We start from the raw sequence: 17,963 nt of genomic DNA on the forward strand, positions 1-17,963 counted from the left end.
AGTTTAGTTAATTAAAGGTGGAGATTGCAGGGTGCCTCAGTATCTGATTCAATTCCCAATACATCGCCAACAATAACAAATACGTCATGATACAGCGACCGTGTGATCAGTAATGATTTATCACGATATCTGCTCAGCTCATAAAATACGCCCATAAAAGGAAGTGCAGGTGCTAAATCCTTAAGGGTTTAATAAATAGAATTAAAAGTTTATTATGAAAATGATTTCATCAGTGTTTTAATACTGAGGAAACGTGGGGTCTATTTGTCCAATTCTGATTCACACATCTTCTCCAAAACCTGTACCGCCTTCTGAGAGTCTTGTAGGAGGAATCATGAAGGAGTGAATCAGTGAGTCAGATTGGAAGGAGAATCTGTTATTTTTAAATAAAAATGTGGATTTTGGCAAAAGTGATGTAATAATTGTCTCCCACAGGCCAGGAGGAAAACTTAAGTCAAATATTGAAGTAATAAAAGTCCAAGAAAACCATGTGTTATTAAACAAAACTGTCTGTATCGCCAACTTTTGCACAAAATATGCAAATAAATAAACATGTGTCATCACAAAGCCCGAATACTTCATATTTTTTGCAGATGTAAAACATGAATTAACATATTTGGTGCTTGAAAGAATACCTTTTCGGCTTGTGTCTTTTAGCTTCATGACAGATTTTTGTATGACAGCTTTTAGTCGTGATGTGATGCATCAAGTTTATGTTAAGACTTTTGTTCAATTAAACTAGCTGATACTTTCAGAATAATACAGTTTTGTTGTGTGCATCAATCTTTTCAAAGTCATCTCCTTTCTTTTTATCTCACAAACCACACAATTCACATATAAAATGTTCTGAACTGTCTGAGTAAATCGTCTTTTAAAAGCAATATTGGCTCTAAGGTCTTAAAACTATCTCACCTCCTTCACCCTGGAAGTTTGGGAGACATGGGATGAGGACTTGGTGGAGGAAGAGAGGGCTGCTGTTCATCTTGATCGCCCCTGACAGAAGGCCTCCAAAGTAATAGATATACCTAAGAGAGAGAGAGAGGGAGATAGAGGAGGAGTGAGCAAGATCTTTATAAAATAAAAAAAGTGTGATAGGATTTAGGAATACCAAAAACAGATGGTGACTGAGAGAGAGAAAAGGCGAGCCAGCCACAGTGGATTCTTCAAAGGAGAAACACAGACAGATTCAAAAAGAAGGTTTCATTTCTTTTCCAGTGTCTGTAACTCTACATCCTGATTCATCAACATTTTTACTTCACATTTTGTGGCTGTCATTTTCTTCAGACTGTGAGCTTTTCTCCCTTGCAGCATACTGGTCTTATGTCTATCGGCTAAAAATAGAGTTATATCCACGTGATATTTAGCTTAGCTTAGCATAAAGCCTGTACGCAAAGGGATACTGCAGGCCTGACCCTGTCCAGAGTGTAAAATAACTAGCTCTGTGGAAAGTATGATCGACTTTTGACCAGGTTTATTTTCATTACTTAAATACTTTAACTCAGGTGCATTTCTTTACACTGAAAGTCTGCTTCAGGATCATTGTAATTCATTCTGCAGGAACTTGGCTTGGGAACTGCAGGGGCTCAAGTCCTGGTCCAGGTTATAGGCATGTCCATGGAACCCTCCTTGTGTGTTGCATGTTCAATAACAGAGAGAAGAAACTGAACTTCCCTGTGGGGATCAGTGAAGTACGTATGTCTCTTTCTTCTTTGCCCTTTTTTACTAAATTAAATTATCCTCATTAGCAGAGAGTTTGACCTTATACAGTAGGAAACGCTCAGATGTTACTAATGAGTGAGTAATGACCTGTTTTTCCTCTCTTAACCATGACAGTGTGACAGTGAGTCATCTTCCCAGCTGTGCCGCTACACCAACCTTTCATACTGTGACATGTTAAATCTGCTCTTCTGTGTCAAAGACTTTAACCTGACATTTAAAATAAAGTAATCAGAAGCTGTTCTACGAAGAGCTTCAAGCTAACAGCTGTTTCCTCTTGCTCTTGCTGAAGTGGATGCATTTACTAACCTCAGCTATGATGTTGGAAACCCTCACCCCCCAACTCCAACCCCTTCACCTCCCACTCCCCAATTTCCCCTCTTTCATCCGGTGGCCTCTACCTGTTTTGGGACGGCTGGAGGGAAGAGGACACCTTATCTTCACAAAACTTCCTCATGGCGAGAGTACTGAGAGCCTGATCCGCCCTGCAAATACATGCAAATACACACACACACACACACACACACACACACACACACACACACACACACACACACACACACACACACACACACACACACACACACACACACACACAGATACTTTTAGCCAACAATTTCCATCATGGGACTTGCACCAGACTGTCTCAATGCTGGAGAGTATATGGAGAGGATACAGCTGGAATCCGCCACAGGATAAACCAGTTTCCACTGTTCCACTGCAGAGTCCACTGAGCATAATCAATCACAGGACTTATCAACGGAAATCTTCAGCTGCAGATTCTTAAATTAGCAGAGGATGTTGCAATCATTTTTAAACATGCACTTTTGAATAGGTGAGTTTAAAACATTAAGACATACACAGGTCTGCATGTCAGTCAAATCATCTCTGACATGTGGACATTCTACTATAAATATCTGCTGTATTTGTTTTCAATGATCGTAGATGTAGATGTGTCACACACTCTCACCCTGCAGAGATTTTGCTGTAGTGCATGTAGGCTGCAATGATGACTCCTGTTTTGCCTTTGTTGCCCTGCAGGAGAGAGAGGAGACATGTCATCAGATGATGGAGGGAGAACAGCGCAGGTTAAATCTGAAGAATTAGGTCCATGTTATAGTGTCCATTTTTACAGCACAATCAAACATGTTTCAGGCCCGCTTCAAAAATCTGTTTCAAATATGCCATCCATCCATCCATCCATCCATCCATCCATCCATTTTCTTCTGCTTATTTGGGGTCGGGTTGCAGAGGTAGCAGTCCAAGCAAATCGACCCAGACATCCCTCTCCCCAGCAACACTTTCGAACTCCTCCTGGGGAATCCCGAAGCGATCCCAGACCAGGTGGGATATATAATCCCGAAAAGTAGTTCTGGGTCTACCCCTGGCCTTCTCCCAGTTGGACGTGCCTTAAACACCTCTAAAGGGAGGCGTCCTGGAGGCATCCTTATCAGATGCCTGAACCACCTCAGCTGACTCCTTTCGACGCAAAGCTACTCTGAGCTCCCTCCGGATGTCTGAGCTCCTGACCCTCTCTCCAAGGCTGAGACAAGACCCCCAACTCATTTCAACTGCTTGTATCATAGATTTTATTCTTTCGGTCAGGACCCACAGCTCATGACCATGGGTGAGGGTTGGAACGTAGACAGACTGGTAAATTGAAAGCTTTGCCCTCCGGCTCAGCTCCCTCTTCACCATGACGGTCCGGTACAACCCCCCCATCACTGCTGAAGCTGCACCATTCAACCTGTCGATCTCATGATCTTTAAGTATGTAGCTCATTTATTTATTCATACACTCTGCACATAGATCATTTCTTTCTTTGATGCATCTGTTAGGGTAATATAAAGGGTTGGAGTTGCAGATACATTTGCATAACTGGGGGCACGGCTAAGTAGTCTGACAGATGAGTCTCGTAGCTGTTCACCAGGAGGCTAAAAGCTGACCTCAGCTCCATCTCCTGTGTCTGTGTCTAGGTTGACTGAATATTAGGTGGAGTCAGCATTTCCAACAAGATGGGCTTCAACATGAAAGAAACAAATGGGCGACGTCACAGAGACTACATCCATCTTTTATACGGTCTCTTTAAAAGCTTTATTCATACATTCTTAGGAACTGTTCAGCTCACATTTGAGTTATAAATTAAGACGGGCCAAAAATATGAGCACTCTCGTCCTTGTGTTTGTACAAGGACAGCTGATTTTTACAGCTTTCAGAAAGTGAAAGTTTAGACTGCAGAGCTTATGTTCGATACAAAGACACAGGGACACAGAAAGATGTTGACCAGCAGCTTGAGTTCAAATTAAAAAGCTCCCTGTAGTGTTTTCTCACACCGGGAGCTCTGTACTTCCTGACACATTCCAAAGACATTCCAGCCTCAGATTCCTAATGTGACCCCTCCAGATACAAGCACACTCTGCACCCTCCACACTGAGCACAAATTAAAGCATGTTTTCCTCAATGTGTCTCGCTCTGGAATTCCTTCATTGACAAAAACTTGTTTATTCACATCTGTGGTGTGATGTGCAGCTGTGGGGAAAATGCATGTAGCTGGAATGTTCTGGGGAGCCAGCAGACCACAGAAGACGTCTGGTTTTAGTATTTCAGTTCTCGTAACCAAAACCAGTGAATGAAACACGAAGACAGGCCGTGGGAGCTCGCTCGCCCTCCGTGTTGGCTGCTCTCTGTTTGGTAGTGGTGGTTCGGTTTAAACACGCCTGACAGGATGACATCAATAAATAGCTAAAGTTAAAATCGAATTTGACACAGTTTCTTCTAAATTGTTTGGTTTCCTCTTTGGCAAGGGGAGATAAGCTGATTGAATTTCAGTTTATGGTGCACTCTGCAATTTTGGTTTGAGCTGAGGTACGCTTTAACTGTAACATCTAACTTGTGCATCATAAATTATGAAAGGCGAGGAAAGCAAGTGAAGGAAACTTTAACTAAGAGGGATGTTTACATTTATAAATGACCACTGTTATATCATCAGTGATAAACCAAAACACCAATTTAATCTGTTTATTTGTCTCTTCAACAGTACTTCTTATTCCACATTTAGTGAAGTTAAACCAACACACATACGAGGAAAAGATTTTACATCGTTCATTTACCTGACTTTGATCTTAAAGGTGCTCATGTACCTGTGTGACCCCAGAGCAGCTTGTGTTTGTGTTCCTGTCATTCGTTTGTCTGCTCTTAATGTGAATTTTAAAAAAAATCTTTAATCTCTGCAGTTAAATTAGTTTAAGGAGTTTTCTTTTTATGGACTTTTTACCTTTTTTAAAGTCTAACCTTTTTATCCCTTAATAATAATAAAATGTAAATAGCTAAAAGCACTACACTATGGAGGTCGTTATATTTAAGTGTGATGAGTACATGATTGGGTTGATTTTAGCCATGATTTCATCCTGAACTTAAATTCAGCAAAGCTGCAGCACTCTCTTACTCAGTAAAGAGTTCCAAGCAGTTGTTGCTCTAATAGAGAGGGCTGATTTACCAAATTCAGAAGATCTGTGGTGTATGACACAGTCACCTCTATTTGCTGTCTTAGTTGTTCTTCCATTATCTGCATGCAGTGATATAATCTCTTTTAATGTGGGAGCAGCCAGACCATTTATCACTTTAAACACTAAACAAGTATCAGCAAAACCCACAACATTTTCAAAAGTTAAGAGGTTATACTTCTGTATGATATTGCAGTAGTGATAACTTTTGGGCTTCTTGTCCAGTACCTTTAATGTTTGCTTGTACAGTGATTTGATGGGAGCAAGTGTGGTTTATTATATACATATGTATGCACATTCTGATCTGAATTGTTTCCCTCTTTAGGGATTCATAAAGTTGTTTAAATTGAACTGAAAACAAATATCTATATATTAATACGATGCACTATTTTTAGATGAAACTCTGCAACAGTGTATCAAGATAAGACATTCTGATGCATGAAAAATATTCGTACTTCTGATGGAAACGTAGATTTTGTTCATGACTACTTCTGTAGCAAATTTTACATTGTCAGATATACTGAAAACATAACCAAATTATTTTTTTAAAACTGCAATTTCGATCTAAAAAGTGTCCGGCAACAGGCACTATAGTCATCAGTAATGAAAGTGAGTAACAGGTTAGTTGAGCATAAATAAATTTGACTTAAATCAATTGAGTTGAGTTGGTTTGGGGCTGCATGGTGGTGCAGTAGTTAGCGCTGTTGTATAAGGTTCCTGGGCCTTTGCATGTTCTCATGCATGTGTGGGTTCCCTCCTCCGACATCAGGTTAACTGGTCACTCTAAAATGGCCTTTAGCTGTGAGTGTATCTGGTTGTCTGTCTACATGTTAGCCCTGTGATAGGCTGGTGACCTGTCCAGGTGTGCTCTTCCTCTCGCCCAATGACAGCTGTGATAGGGTCAAGCCCCCGCTAAACCTGAACTGGATAAGTGTTATAAAGGATGGATGGATGATCTGATCTAATCTGATTAAAAGACGCTTGAAATATCCACTACACGTATACAATATTGACACAGAATACAATATTATACAGCCTTTAACTTTAAATTTCCAACAAAATCAAACTAAAAGCTAAACTGCAAATATTTTGTTTATTTGAGGACATCTTAATGATTCTTTAGAGTTGATCACTTACTGGAAAACATAATATCTGTGACTAATCCACTAATTGAGGATTGGTGCTTACATTTTACATTCAAATGCTTTAGAATTTGTATGCCCCTCCTTCCTGAGTCTACATGCTAACAAGCAGTTATAGTACGAAGCTGTGTTTTTGAATGTTTCTGAGGCACCTCTGGCAACTGTATAAAACCAACCAATATTCACAACAAGTCTTTCACTACCTTTGCTGCCTGCTTTTCACGGAAACACACTTAAATATCTGTCTAACATGAGTCTGGTCCTGCTGGAGGTTTCTGCCTGTTAAAAGAAGTTTGTTCTTGCCACTGTAACTTGCTAAATGCTGCAAAGTGCTCTGCTCATGGTGGATTAAGATGAGATCAGACTGAGTCCTGCCTGTAAGATGGGACTGGATCTGATCCTGTCTTGATGTTGGGTCTTTGTTAATAATAGAACATAGAGTACGGTCTAGAACTGCTCTGCTTGTAAAGAGTCTTCAGATAACGTATGTTGTGATTGGGGCGCTATACAAATAAAGATTGATTGATTGATTACATGTAGAATTAAAAGTAGCTTACACTGTTTCATGTGAACTTTGGTACTTATTTGACCCTTGATGCTGTTACATTTGACATTTTTATGAATACATATTGCCGAGAAGGATGATTTGTGAAACTCAGGGCTACACTTTGATGAATCTGCTCTCTGGGGCCTGGGAAAAAATGCCACATCTGCCTGAAAAACCTTGGTCGCACCCTGAACTCTAACCTTGCAGTGCAGGACCACCACGTGCTGGGGGTCAGAGGTCAGCCATGTCTCCATGGCCTTACATATGGCACAGATCTTATCCAGAGGTGGGGCGTGGAGGTCTGGCCAGCCGAAGTCATGAACCTGTTGGTTTATATGGAAAAGGGGAAAACCATGTTAAAGACATTTCACTGCAGACTGTGAGCTCAATCTTTAAGAAGAACAACAATATGAAAACTTTACCTTTGGATTGAGTCGCGTTATATCGTGGCGTCTCTCGGAGAGGTTCAGGAGCTGAAACAGAAAGATGTAAATCACTGTGCCAAGTCATCATTTAGTTTATTTTATCATGGGTGTGCCAGGACAAACAAACAAACTACTAATTTGTGGGTTGTGAGTGTTCTTGGCAACTTCCTGTGGCTATATGTTTCTTTTGTCTATTGTGCAGCAAACATTTAAACTAAAACAGAGAGGAGGGAGGTGAAATCACTTCTGTAACAAACACCACAAAGCACCACAGACAGACAATGTGCTCTGCATGTCTGCTCCCTCACCAGGAATTTGTCCTGGTGTTTGGATTTGAGCATGGCTGCCACCTCCTTCAGGTTGATACGATATCTCTGCTCCTCAAGCTTCGGGGGGAAGAAGACGGAGATGATCCGCTCGGTGATGTAGGTCAGGTCGAAGTCGTAGTGGCGCTCCATCACTCTCTCCATCACACGATCCACACTGAAGCTCCTGCAGGGACAGTGAGGAGGAAGAGAAGGAGAGAAGAGAGAGTAGGAGGGGGTGTGTGATCATGCAGAGAAACAGAGACAGAGACAGGTGGACATGGGTCAGGATGTGTTTGGGGCAGCTCTAAATGAACGTGTTTCTTCTTGCACAGTCTTATACAACTCTTGGCTAGCTGGATGGAGAGAAAGGTGAAATAAAAGAGGAGAAGAATAGAGACAAAACTGGATACTGTGAGTAGCAGATAGGTCAGATCAAAAGCAAACTTTCTCCATCACATGTTTGACACTGAACCTTTTTGAATGAGTGCAGGGGAGGTGGCTGTAAGTGTGAGCACAAGTGACAAGAAGACAGAAACAAAGAGAGAGATAACAGGAGCAAAGAGTAGAGCAGTGTGAATGTGTAAACAGGGGGATGTTATGTTGTATTGCATGATTTCTTAATAATCAAAATTTGGGAAAATGTGAATAAGATGTCCTTTACCTGGGGAGGGTGTTCCTCTGTTTGGTGTAGGTCAGAGACTTGGTGGAACCCTGTGAGAAAAAAACACACAAAGATAGATTTATAACTCATAACTTTTACATATTGGTGATGATAGCTTAAAGACAACTTTCAAATTATTCTTGTGTGACCCCTCTGGATGAAATCTGTGGTGTTTTCACGCTGATCAATATAAAGAAATAACCAATCCTGTAACTGATAATCACATTTTACATAGTTTCTAAGGTGTTTTATAGCATGTATTCTGTACTATTCTGTAGATTAAATTACTATTTTATTATTTTTATGACAAGCTCTTTTTTAAGATCTGTTGTCACTGACATGTTGAGTGTTATAACCATAGACTGTATAATAAATAGACATAACATCCGTGACATCACCCATCTGTTTCAGAAGCCCTGTTTTGAAGCGGGTGCCATATTTGAGTTGCTGAACTCAACCTTACTTCGTCCGAGCTAGTGTGAGGTAAAGAGGCGGGCCTTTAGCCTTTTGGCTAACAGCTACAGGGTGCCCACCTGTCCATCAAGTCAGCCATGTCCTTATTTGGGCAAAACTCGTAAGTTTAATATCTTAAAAAATAACGAGTTATACAAAAATCCCCCCCCACCCCAATTCAGTGTGTGCTGACAGAAATGAGCTCTTCAGACCTAAACCATTTTTTGAACCAGGCTGTAAACATGTTTATTTCTGCTGTAAAGATCGGCTTCTTTGAATGGGTGTGTATGTGGTTTCTGCAGCCAGCCTCAAGTGGACGATCGCTGAACTGCAGTTTATAACACTTCTGCATTGGCTTCATATTTTAAAGCTAGGGTTGGTATTCACAGAAAACTAGCATGAATTTGAATGTAGCATTTCCTCTGTCTAAATGACAGAGCTCCTCCAAAACGACGCCCCCGCTCACATGCACAAGCGCCGCTGATTCACGACCATATGATGGTGACTGATTCAAAACCGGTCCTCAGCACATTGTTTGTGTTTTGCACTACGTCAACTCATGTCTCACTCAGCGGTAAGAAAACACCAAAACATAGTGAAAGTTAAAAACACAAACAAACATGAAATGTACGCTTTGCAGGAGGCGGGCAGAACGGCAGGACGGGATTTGATTGGTTTCATCATTTGGCTCCTGATGGCAGGGATTGGTTGGTGTTTTCCAGGTTCACTCCGGCTGTAGATAGAAGCTTTTTTGACCGCTTTTATTGATCGCCATCGGGACATAAAGATCATTTTAACCAGTATAACAAACAGTGGATCTAAATCTGACTACCAACCCCAGCTTTAATACCAGAGGTTGCCGCTTGGTTGTGACTGATAGTGTTTGTCTGTTTGTTAGTTTTGTTTGTTGTATTAGCTGGTAGGCTGTACACTTAATTGCTGGGATCGATAAAGTTATCTGATTTTGAATCTGTATGTAGGTCACAAAGAGGCATCTGTATAAAAGTGACACTATTTTAAAAATAATTTTAAAACTCCTCAGTGTTTTTAAATTATAATATTTGCTGGCTAGTATTTTGAGTGGTGATGCTGCAGCTTTGTCCTTTTGTCCAGTTGGTCTAAATATATTTATCATTCCATTTATCCAGGACTCCATCTGATAGGTCAAAAGTTGACATACTGAGATTTAATGCACAGCAGGTGAGTTTTCAAGCAGTCTTTCCGTAGTGTTGTCCTTAGGTCTATTCTGCCAGTTTGACAATATAACACTCAATTAATTAAAAACATACAACAACCTTCATCTTGGAGTGACTCTGTGATGCTTCCTTCTCTGTAAAACTTGGAACAAACTTTCCTGACGCTTCTCAATCAAGAGTTGTAAACAGCACTGAAGCCAAGTGGACACTGAAGCCAAGTGGCCTCGATGTAATCTCGTCTGCTGAATATGTGTTCAGTCAAGTTCAAAGAAAGTTTCTCCCTGACAACTTTAAAATGTGTCAAGATTAAAAGTGTGACTGTGAACATGGGAGGAAAAGATAAGGGTGACTGCAGGGAGAAAGTGTGGGGATGAGGACGACCAGGAGTCAGGATGTGAGGTTACAGTGTGCTCACCAGGTGCTGGGTGTGTCGAGAAGGAGCGGTCCCTCTGCGCTGCTGGATGCATGAAGGAGCGGTGACAGGATAAAAAAGAAGAGAGGACCGAAGAATGTGAAGAGGAGGATGGTGAGAGGAAGTGGGGCAAAGGGAGGAGGTTGAGAGGAGGTGAGAGCGGGGAAGAAGGAGGAGAAGAAGAGGAGGAGGATGCCGAGGAAGGAAAGGAGAGTTAATTAAACAAACACACTCTAATGGATAAACATTACTACTTCCTGAAGCAACATCCACTCGTTTTCCTCCTGAGGTGAAATCCTACAGCGCTCCAGGAATGAACCGAGCTCACACTACACTGAGGCCTCGGCTTCCCAAAAGGAATTCAGCCGCAGGAAACCATACTGTGGTTTCGGGAAGCCATACCTCGTAACTACAACTCACATGCAGGATACTGTTGAGGAACAGAAATGGATGTGTGAAGAGGACTTACCAGATCATTGGAGGGAGCAGGGATGCAGGCTGAGGTCACCTAGAAAACACACAGAGACAGCCACATTTAACACAAGTCTGACTCACACACATAAAACATCAGTCTATTTGCTGCAGCCTGGAGGGAGTCAGAGATCTAAAGGAGATCAATAAGAGAGAATTATACCTCAGACAAAAAACAACAACAACAAGCAAAGAAAGAAAGAAACAAAAAGAAAGAAAGACGGGAAATTCCACCAAAATCACCAGTTTCTGACTCACAGTTCAGCCTGTAGTCGACCCTGAAACGATATGTTTTTACATTGAGGGACTTTGGGATCAGCTTTCAAAAGTTAGCTAACAGGGGCTAGCCTCAGTTAAAGCCTCTGGAAGGAACTTTTGTTTTTTGAAGTTTTTGCTGGATTTGTCCTGTGCATGTTTAAGTTTTGTTTTCTGAAGAAAAATCTCACACTACCACTACATCCAAGAAAAAAAAAAAGGACAACAAACATGTAACAACACTCGCTGTGACAAGACCACATAAAATGTAAATAAAGTCTGTTTGGTAATGCACAGTTTATCACTACATCTGACACTTACCCTGCAACAGTGGTCTAGTGCACTCAGAATTTCAATATAGTCACAATCTTATAAATAATGACCTTGTTTGATTTTAAACAGAAGGTCTTACTGTGGCGTCAGTTTGAATTTTAGTACATTTTATAGGCAGCCAAAAACTCACAGGAGCTTTAAGTTGGCTAGCTGTTCTGCTTAACACTAGAACGCCCATGGGGGTCATTTTGTTGAATTAAAGATTACAGTGCTGCCGGTTCCTGATTTTTCCTAGAGTTGTGTGTTTACGTATTTAAAATGCAATTCATACAAATTTCACAAAAGACAACAATTATATGATTATTTTTACCTACTTCGGCCACAGATACTTTTTCACACCGGGCATATGCCTCTCGGTTGGTTGGCAATTATCATTGTCTCTATAAAGCGTAGAGACCGGATAGTTAGTGTACAAAGCAATTTGAAAGGTTTTGGATTGAAACTGAGAAAAATAGAAAACTCTATTTTAGCAAAGAGAAGCTCAAAGAGAGAAATAACTGCTGAGGAAGCCTGACAGATGTTCCAGGAATTGGACATCGCAGACCGGTGATCTATCTGAATAAGAAGCAGATAAAAGTGACTCGGTGAGGAAAGTTTCATCCTATATATAAATATTTAGTATATCCTTAAACAATCAACATATCATTCTTTATATTGGGTATTTATAATAACAAATAATACAATTTAGAATCTGGCAGTAAAAATGACCACACCTGGCCTTTCTGGTAGAAATGGAATTCTGGCCCTTCTAGTGTTAATGATGAATAGCATGTTAGACATAATTCTAACACAAAATATTTATGAAATCATGAGAATAAACATTTTAGTTTTGGCCCCACAGACAATAAAACAGTGGCCAAATCAAGCTGTTTGTTGTATTCTTTAAAAGCAGCTCACAGTAATGACACATGATAGTTTAGCTAAACTCTCATACGATCTTTGAACAGGTTGAACAAAAGACAAATAATTGGTTAATTCGATAGCTAAAGATGTACCGGTAGGCTTAAGTTCCATCTTATTTAAGCAGCCCAAAATAATGCAAAGGCAAGGTTTGCTGTGCTGTTTAATATTGCTTTGCAGAGTTCATGACCAATAGCTATGAATAAGATTATTCTTACAAAATGCTATGTTAAGATTCCCATCACTAGACATTCCCATGAACATACCCCAATCAAACCTTGTGTCCAAACATGTCAGGAGTCCTTTTCTTTGCATCAATTTAACTACCAGTAAGTGCCAACAGGTTGAGAAGGAACATGTCATTGGAAAAATACCTTGAAGCTCATTTAATCATGTTGATGTAGTATCTCTCTTTGAGCTGGGAGTTCTGCCCATCTAAGATTAAGACAACATTTCACTGATATCGGCTGAGCAGTGCAGAACTGAGGCCAGACTGAGGGAGGAATATTCAAAGAGGAACACGATGATGAATAGAGAACAAACACTGTCTGTTAAACTACTTGATACACTCAAGTGCCACGTAAATAAGTTCAGCTAATGCTTGAGAGTGTTTATAAATGTAAAGTATCTGCAAATGTGAAGCCAAATCAAGTCAGCTACACGTCTGGAGGAGCGCTCGGACGGAAACATACACAAACAGACAAATCCAACTCCCATGTCTGTTTTGGGCTGACGGGTCCATGAACTGTGACCAGAGGAAGCAGGAGCTGAACAGCCGCGCTAATGAAGAGGGCTGAGGGGTCCACAGTCATACTTACGTAATACACACTACACACGAACATATACACGTGCAAACACACACACATATATAAAGCAGTGTTCCCACTACTTAGCCCTTTCTGGCCTGTTTATTTGGACACAGGAAAAGGGCATGGGCTTGTGTATATCTCATTGTGCACAGAAGGGAAGTTACACAGGTCCTGAACTTGGGGGGGTGTCACCACAGTGTGTTTGTGCATGTGTGTGCAGCCAGTATTAATCATTCTGTCTTCTTTTTTTTCTTGACCATCAAGCTTAGTCTCTGATTTGTTCTTGTGAGAATACACAACAAAAGACGTCAACAGGAAGTCAAAGGAACAGATAATGAGCTAAATCCAGACTTGGCGTGTTTGACAGAAGTCACAGGAAACAGGTTCAGGTTGAAAACCAGCTATCAAATGACAACTGGACCCTGTCCCTGAATGACTCACGCTGATAATTTGTGTACTTTTCCATCTCCGCAGGGACGTGTATCTCCTGTACCTCCTTTGTTGGAGTTCTCTTTTGGGACAACCATTGGTTTGGGCTGCGTCAGGCTCTAATTTCCTTTCATTCCAGCGAACAAAAGCAGTTTCATTTTCCTATCTTTTCTTTTATGATAGCGTGTTTAGATAGAAAATATAATCTGCAAAGACATACGAGACTCAGATCAAAATGCAGTTTTCAATCAGGTCAATACTCTCTATCGCAGGACTAGGCCTGAGTTGTGGCGCTTTAAGGTTTACTCTCCTTTGATCATTTTACTTAATTGATCCAAATCTCTTTACAACCATGGCTAGAGAGCAATTACATCTTTCCTAATCTGTTCAATCAACCAATCTCTATCTATATCATGCCAATTCACAATAAATGTTATCTGAAGACTCTTGACAAAGAGAGAAGATGTCTAGACAAATGCCCAACATCAAGACAGGATAAGATCCAGTCCCATTTTACAGACAGGACTCAGTCTGATCTCATCTTAATCCACCATGAGCAGAGCACTTTGCAGCATTTAGCAAGTTACAGTGGCAAGGACAAACTTCCTTTAACAGGCAGAAACCTCCAGCAGGACCAGACTCATGTTAGACACACATCTGCCTTGGCCTGTTCAACCCTTCCTCTTTATTTTTGGTTGACAGGCACCTTCTTAAAAACCTCCATGCTGTTGTGATTAAAAAATGAAGATATTTCAAGCATTAAACTGCGTCAAACTTTCAGGTGCAGCAGTTTCTCTCTTCTTTTACTTGAAAATGTTAAACACAGGTTGGCAAATGTTTGGTAGATTTAGTGCAGGAAGTGGAGAGCAGAATCTGACTTCAAACTTGTTTTATTTTTTGCCAAAGTCAGATGATTTACTTCATCCCAGTCACATGACCTCAGACAAATGGTACAACAGGTTGGGAAATACTTAAATAACAGAAGGAGTCTGGCACATTCCACCTCAGCCTGTTGACACTGTGGCAAAAATGTCAGAGCAGCCTGAGAAGCTCCTGGGCCCCACCCATCTCTGATAGAGAAAAGTGGAACAACACCCTGGTGCGATACATTACTACATTGGCTCCCTGTTGTTTTTAGGATCGATACTTTAATCATATTTAAAGCACAACGTGGACTCGCCACTCAATACATTCCTGAGCTTTTATCTCTCCATACACCAGGACGCTGTCTGAGATCCTCTGGCAGTGCTCTGCTTGCTGCTCCACAGTCTAGACTAAAAACTTAAGGCGACAGGGTCTTTGAGGAAATCAGACTTGCAGAGCCAGTCCCTCATTTTACTTCACTACTCAAGAAACACCTTTATATTAAAGTTTTTATTCTGTTAATCTATTCTAATCTTTATCGTTTTACCTCTATGCTTTTACTGTCAGTTAGCTTTTATTGTTTTTTAATTTTTTTTGTGAAGCACTTTGTTATGTGTATTGGAAAGTGCTATACAAAAAAAAAAGTATTGGAAAATTGCAGATCAATTCTAAGTATTGTGCTAAAATGTTTATGAAGCAAAATGATTTGAGTGGATGAATTTATTTTCTTTTGTCTCCCAGAATGTCACCTCTCCATCCGTCAGAGTAAAGAGGTAATACTACGTGTGTCTCAGGGCCTTATAGGGAGAAATGTATCTTTGACTTTATCAGATATGCCAGGAGGAAACTTATAACGCCCTGGGAAACAGTGAAGGTTTGGTGGTCAGCCTCTTACTTCCACAAAACTCCAAATGAAATCTGGTGGTGTTGTTGGAAAATGCATAATTTCAACCTTCTCATATCAAGTAAAATCAAAACCTTCTGCTTTCACCCGACGGTTCCAGCTTCTCCTCATTCCTCCCCGACCTTGGAGGTAGTCCACAATGTCTTACATTTCCAGTTGTTATGACTACAGTTATCCAATTTTGACTCTGCACCCTTCACTGCTTTTATTTCTGAAAGCAGCATGAATCAGGCTTGAACTGGGTCAAAGCTTTTACACCACTCTCCCATCTATCCTTCCATATCCCTCTATCCCTGTGCCCAGTGGAGGGGCCTGCAGAGGGCGGCCACTAAAGCCAGAGAAAACACTCCACACCAGATTCCATCTCCTCCGGCCAACACTTACGCACCGACTTCCTGCTAACAGACCTCCACCCATTCCTCTGCCTCTCTTTTCAGACCCCTTGCCTCCTTTCCTTTTTCATCTTGTTCACTCTCTGTTTGTAAGTTAATTTCTCTTTTCCTCTTCTACTTTTTTTCTCTTCCTCAATTTCCCCCCTTGATTCTTCATCGTGGTTCACCCCCTCTTCACTTGTGTTTATGCTATTATTGTTTTCTGTTTTTCTCCTCAGCTGTGTCATCAATCTGCCTTCCAAATCTTGTACTTTTTACATCTTCACTTTTGCTTTGCTTTTCCTTACCTCTGTGCCTTCCTGCCTTTTTTAACCTCCTCAATCAATCTTTATTTGTACAGCGCCAAATCACAACAAATGTTATCTCAAGACGCTTTTACAAACAGAGCAGGTCTAGACCGTACTCTATGTTCTATTATTAACAAAGACTCAACATCAAGACAGGATAAGATACAGTCCCATCTTACAGACAGGACTCAGTCTGATTTCATCTTAATCCACCATGAGCATTGCAACTCGCTGTATTTAGCAAGTTACAGTGGCAAGGACAAACTTCCTTTAACAGGCAGAAACCTCCAGCAGGACCAGACTCATGTTAGACAGCCATCTGCCTCAACTGAGTTGGGGGTTGAGATAGGATCCCAGTGCGCCAGTTCCCCCGACAGTCTAAGCCTAAAGCAGCAACTAAGAGCTGGTCAAAGCCTGAGCCAGCACTAACTATAAGCTTTATCAAAAAGGCCTTCAATCATATATCCTCCATGTGCCTTATTTTCTTATCTTCATGAACATATTCTCACAGATCCAGCAAACTTAGGACCCATCAATTGCATCAAAAAAAACACACATGGAAATCTGTTTCTATTTTGGGCTCAAGCAGCTAAAGCACACCAGAGTGACACCTCTGTCAAACTTACTATTAACAGTGAAGCTGAGACCCAGCTGAAGCAGTACTGAACTGGCTCCTGAAGGATTATGATTGATTGTGATTCTGTGTTTCTTCCTCACAGCTTTCTACAGTCTTACCTGGCTTCCTGATGATTCACTGCTTCTCTTTCCTAAACCACCATTGTTGTTCTTACATCATCACGCTCCCCTGCACGTGAAGTGTCTAACAACTGAAGGGTCACAGGTTTGATGTCCTGTGACCATCAGAAACTAAATATCCTTGAAGACAGCACATGAGTAGCTTGTTGTAACTTGCTCTGGACTCGAGTGTCTGAGTGTTTTTCAGAGAAAGCTAAACAAATTGAAGTAACTCGAGAGTAAAAGGAGTAAAAAGAATCACGCACATCACGATCTGTTTTATAATCTTTACGTGGGTAGTATCTCCTAAACTCTCTTAATCCTGTGCCTCCTCTCAGGTGGGTCCAGCTGGTGGCACTCAGAGCTTTTAGCCCCATAACCCTCTACTTTTCTTTCCCTGCCCTCTCCCCTCCGTCTCAGTCTCCATCTGCCGTCCCTCTGTCCTCTTCCACCTCTCTGTTGGTTTTGTTTGTACGGCAGTGGCCCCGGCTCCTCCAGCTCTTTACATGCTCTTTGATCCATCAAAGCCAGAAGAAGCATGGCTAATGGATAATGCACAGCTCTCTCTCTCTGCTCAACGCATGGCTTAAGAGCTGTGGGCTCTGAGAGGGATAACTAGGGGGTGAGGTGGCTGCCTTGGTATGTTGTGAGTGTGAGAAACTGGTTTGTGAGAGGAGTGTTTGTGAGGGCCTGCATGTTTCAGAGGAAAGGGGATGATTGAGGAAAGAATGAGATATATATTCACTGATTGTAGTTATAGCAGCAAAACACATCATAGTGTTTTATTGTGGAGACCAGGCATTGTATCTATCAATCAATCAATCAATCCATAAATCAATCAATCAATCTTTATTTGTATAGCACCAAATCACAACAAACATTACCTCAAGACGCTTTTACAAACAGAGCAGGTCTAGAAGTCAAATTATGAACAGAGACCCAACACCAAGACAGCATAAGACTCAGTCTAACCCCACCTTAATCCACCATGAGCATTGCACTTCGCAGTATTTAGCTATAGCGGCGAGGAAAAACTTCCTTTCAACAGACAGAAACCTCCAGCAGAACCAGACTCATGTTAGACAGCCGAGTTGGGTCTGGAAAGAGGGATAGAGGAGAAAAAGAGATAGAGGGAGCCATATCAAGTACTTTAAAATAAACAAAGCAGAGTGGAAATCTCTGTTTCATTGTTTGCAAACTCTTTGAGCTAACAGCTTACCC

At 41.1% G+C, this 17,963-nt stretch overlaps 1 protein-coding gene across 10 annotated transcripts in view; it reads right to left on the reverse strand.

Moving 5' to 3' along the window:
* tns2a (tensin 2a) overlaps window positions 1-17,963 on the reverse strand; it is a 76,040-nt gene that overhangs the window by 16,745 nt on the left and 41,332 nt on the right. For 3 of the 10 annotated variants that reach the window (XM_034696854.1, XM_034696856.1, XM_034696853.1), the window contains exons 4-13: window positions 10,833-10,871; window positions 10,367-10,408; window positions 8,303-8,352; window positions 8,114-8,140; window positions 7,642-7,825; window positions 7,331-7,381; window positions 7,109-7,231; window positions 2,687-2,751; window positions 2,118-2,201; window positions 913-1,025 (exon numbers count right to left, since the gene is read on the reverse strand). In XM_034696854.1, coding sequence (XP_034552745.1) covers window positions 913-1,025; window positions 2,118-2,201; window positions 2,687-2,751; window positions 7,109-7,231; window positions 7,331-7,381; window positions 7,642-7,825; window positions 8,114-8,140; window positions 8,303-8,352; window positions 10,367-10,408; window positions 10,833-10,871 — 778 coding nt within the window. The remainder of the gene's footprint in view (window positions 1-912; window positions 1,026-2,117; window positions 2,202-2,686; window positions 2,752-7,108; window positions 7,232-7,330; window positions 7,382-7,641; window positions 7,826-8,113; window positions 8,141-8,302; window positions 8,353-10,366; window positions 10,409-10,832; window positions 10,872-17,963) is intronic. The other 7 variants (XM_034696855.1, XM_034696861.1, XM_034696860.1 and 4 more) reach the window with 3 other exon arrangements.

This window comes from Notolabrus celidotus, chromosome 11 (genome assembly GCF_009762535.1).
Source record: "Notolabrus celidotus isolate fNotCel1 chromosome 11, fNotCel1.pri, whole genome shotgun sequence".
NCBI lineage: Eukaryota > Metazoa > Chordata > Actinopteri > Labriformes > Labridae > Notolabrus > Notolabrus celidotus.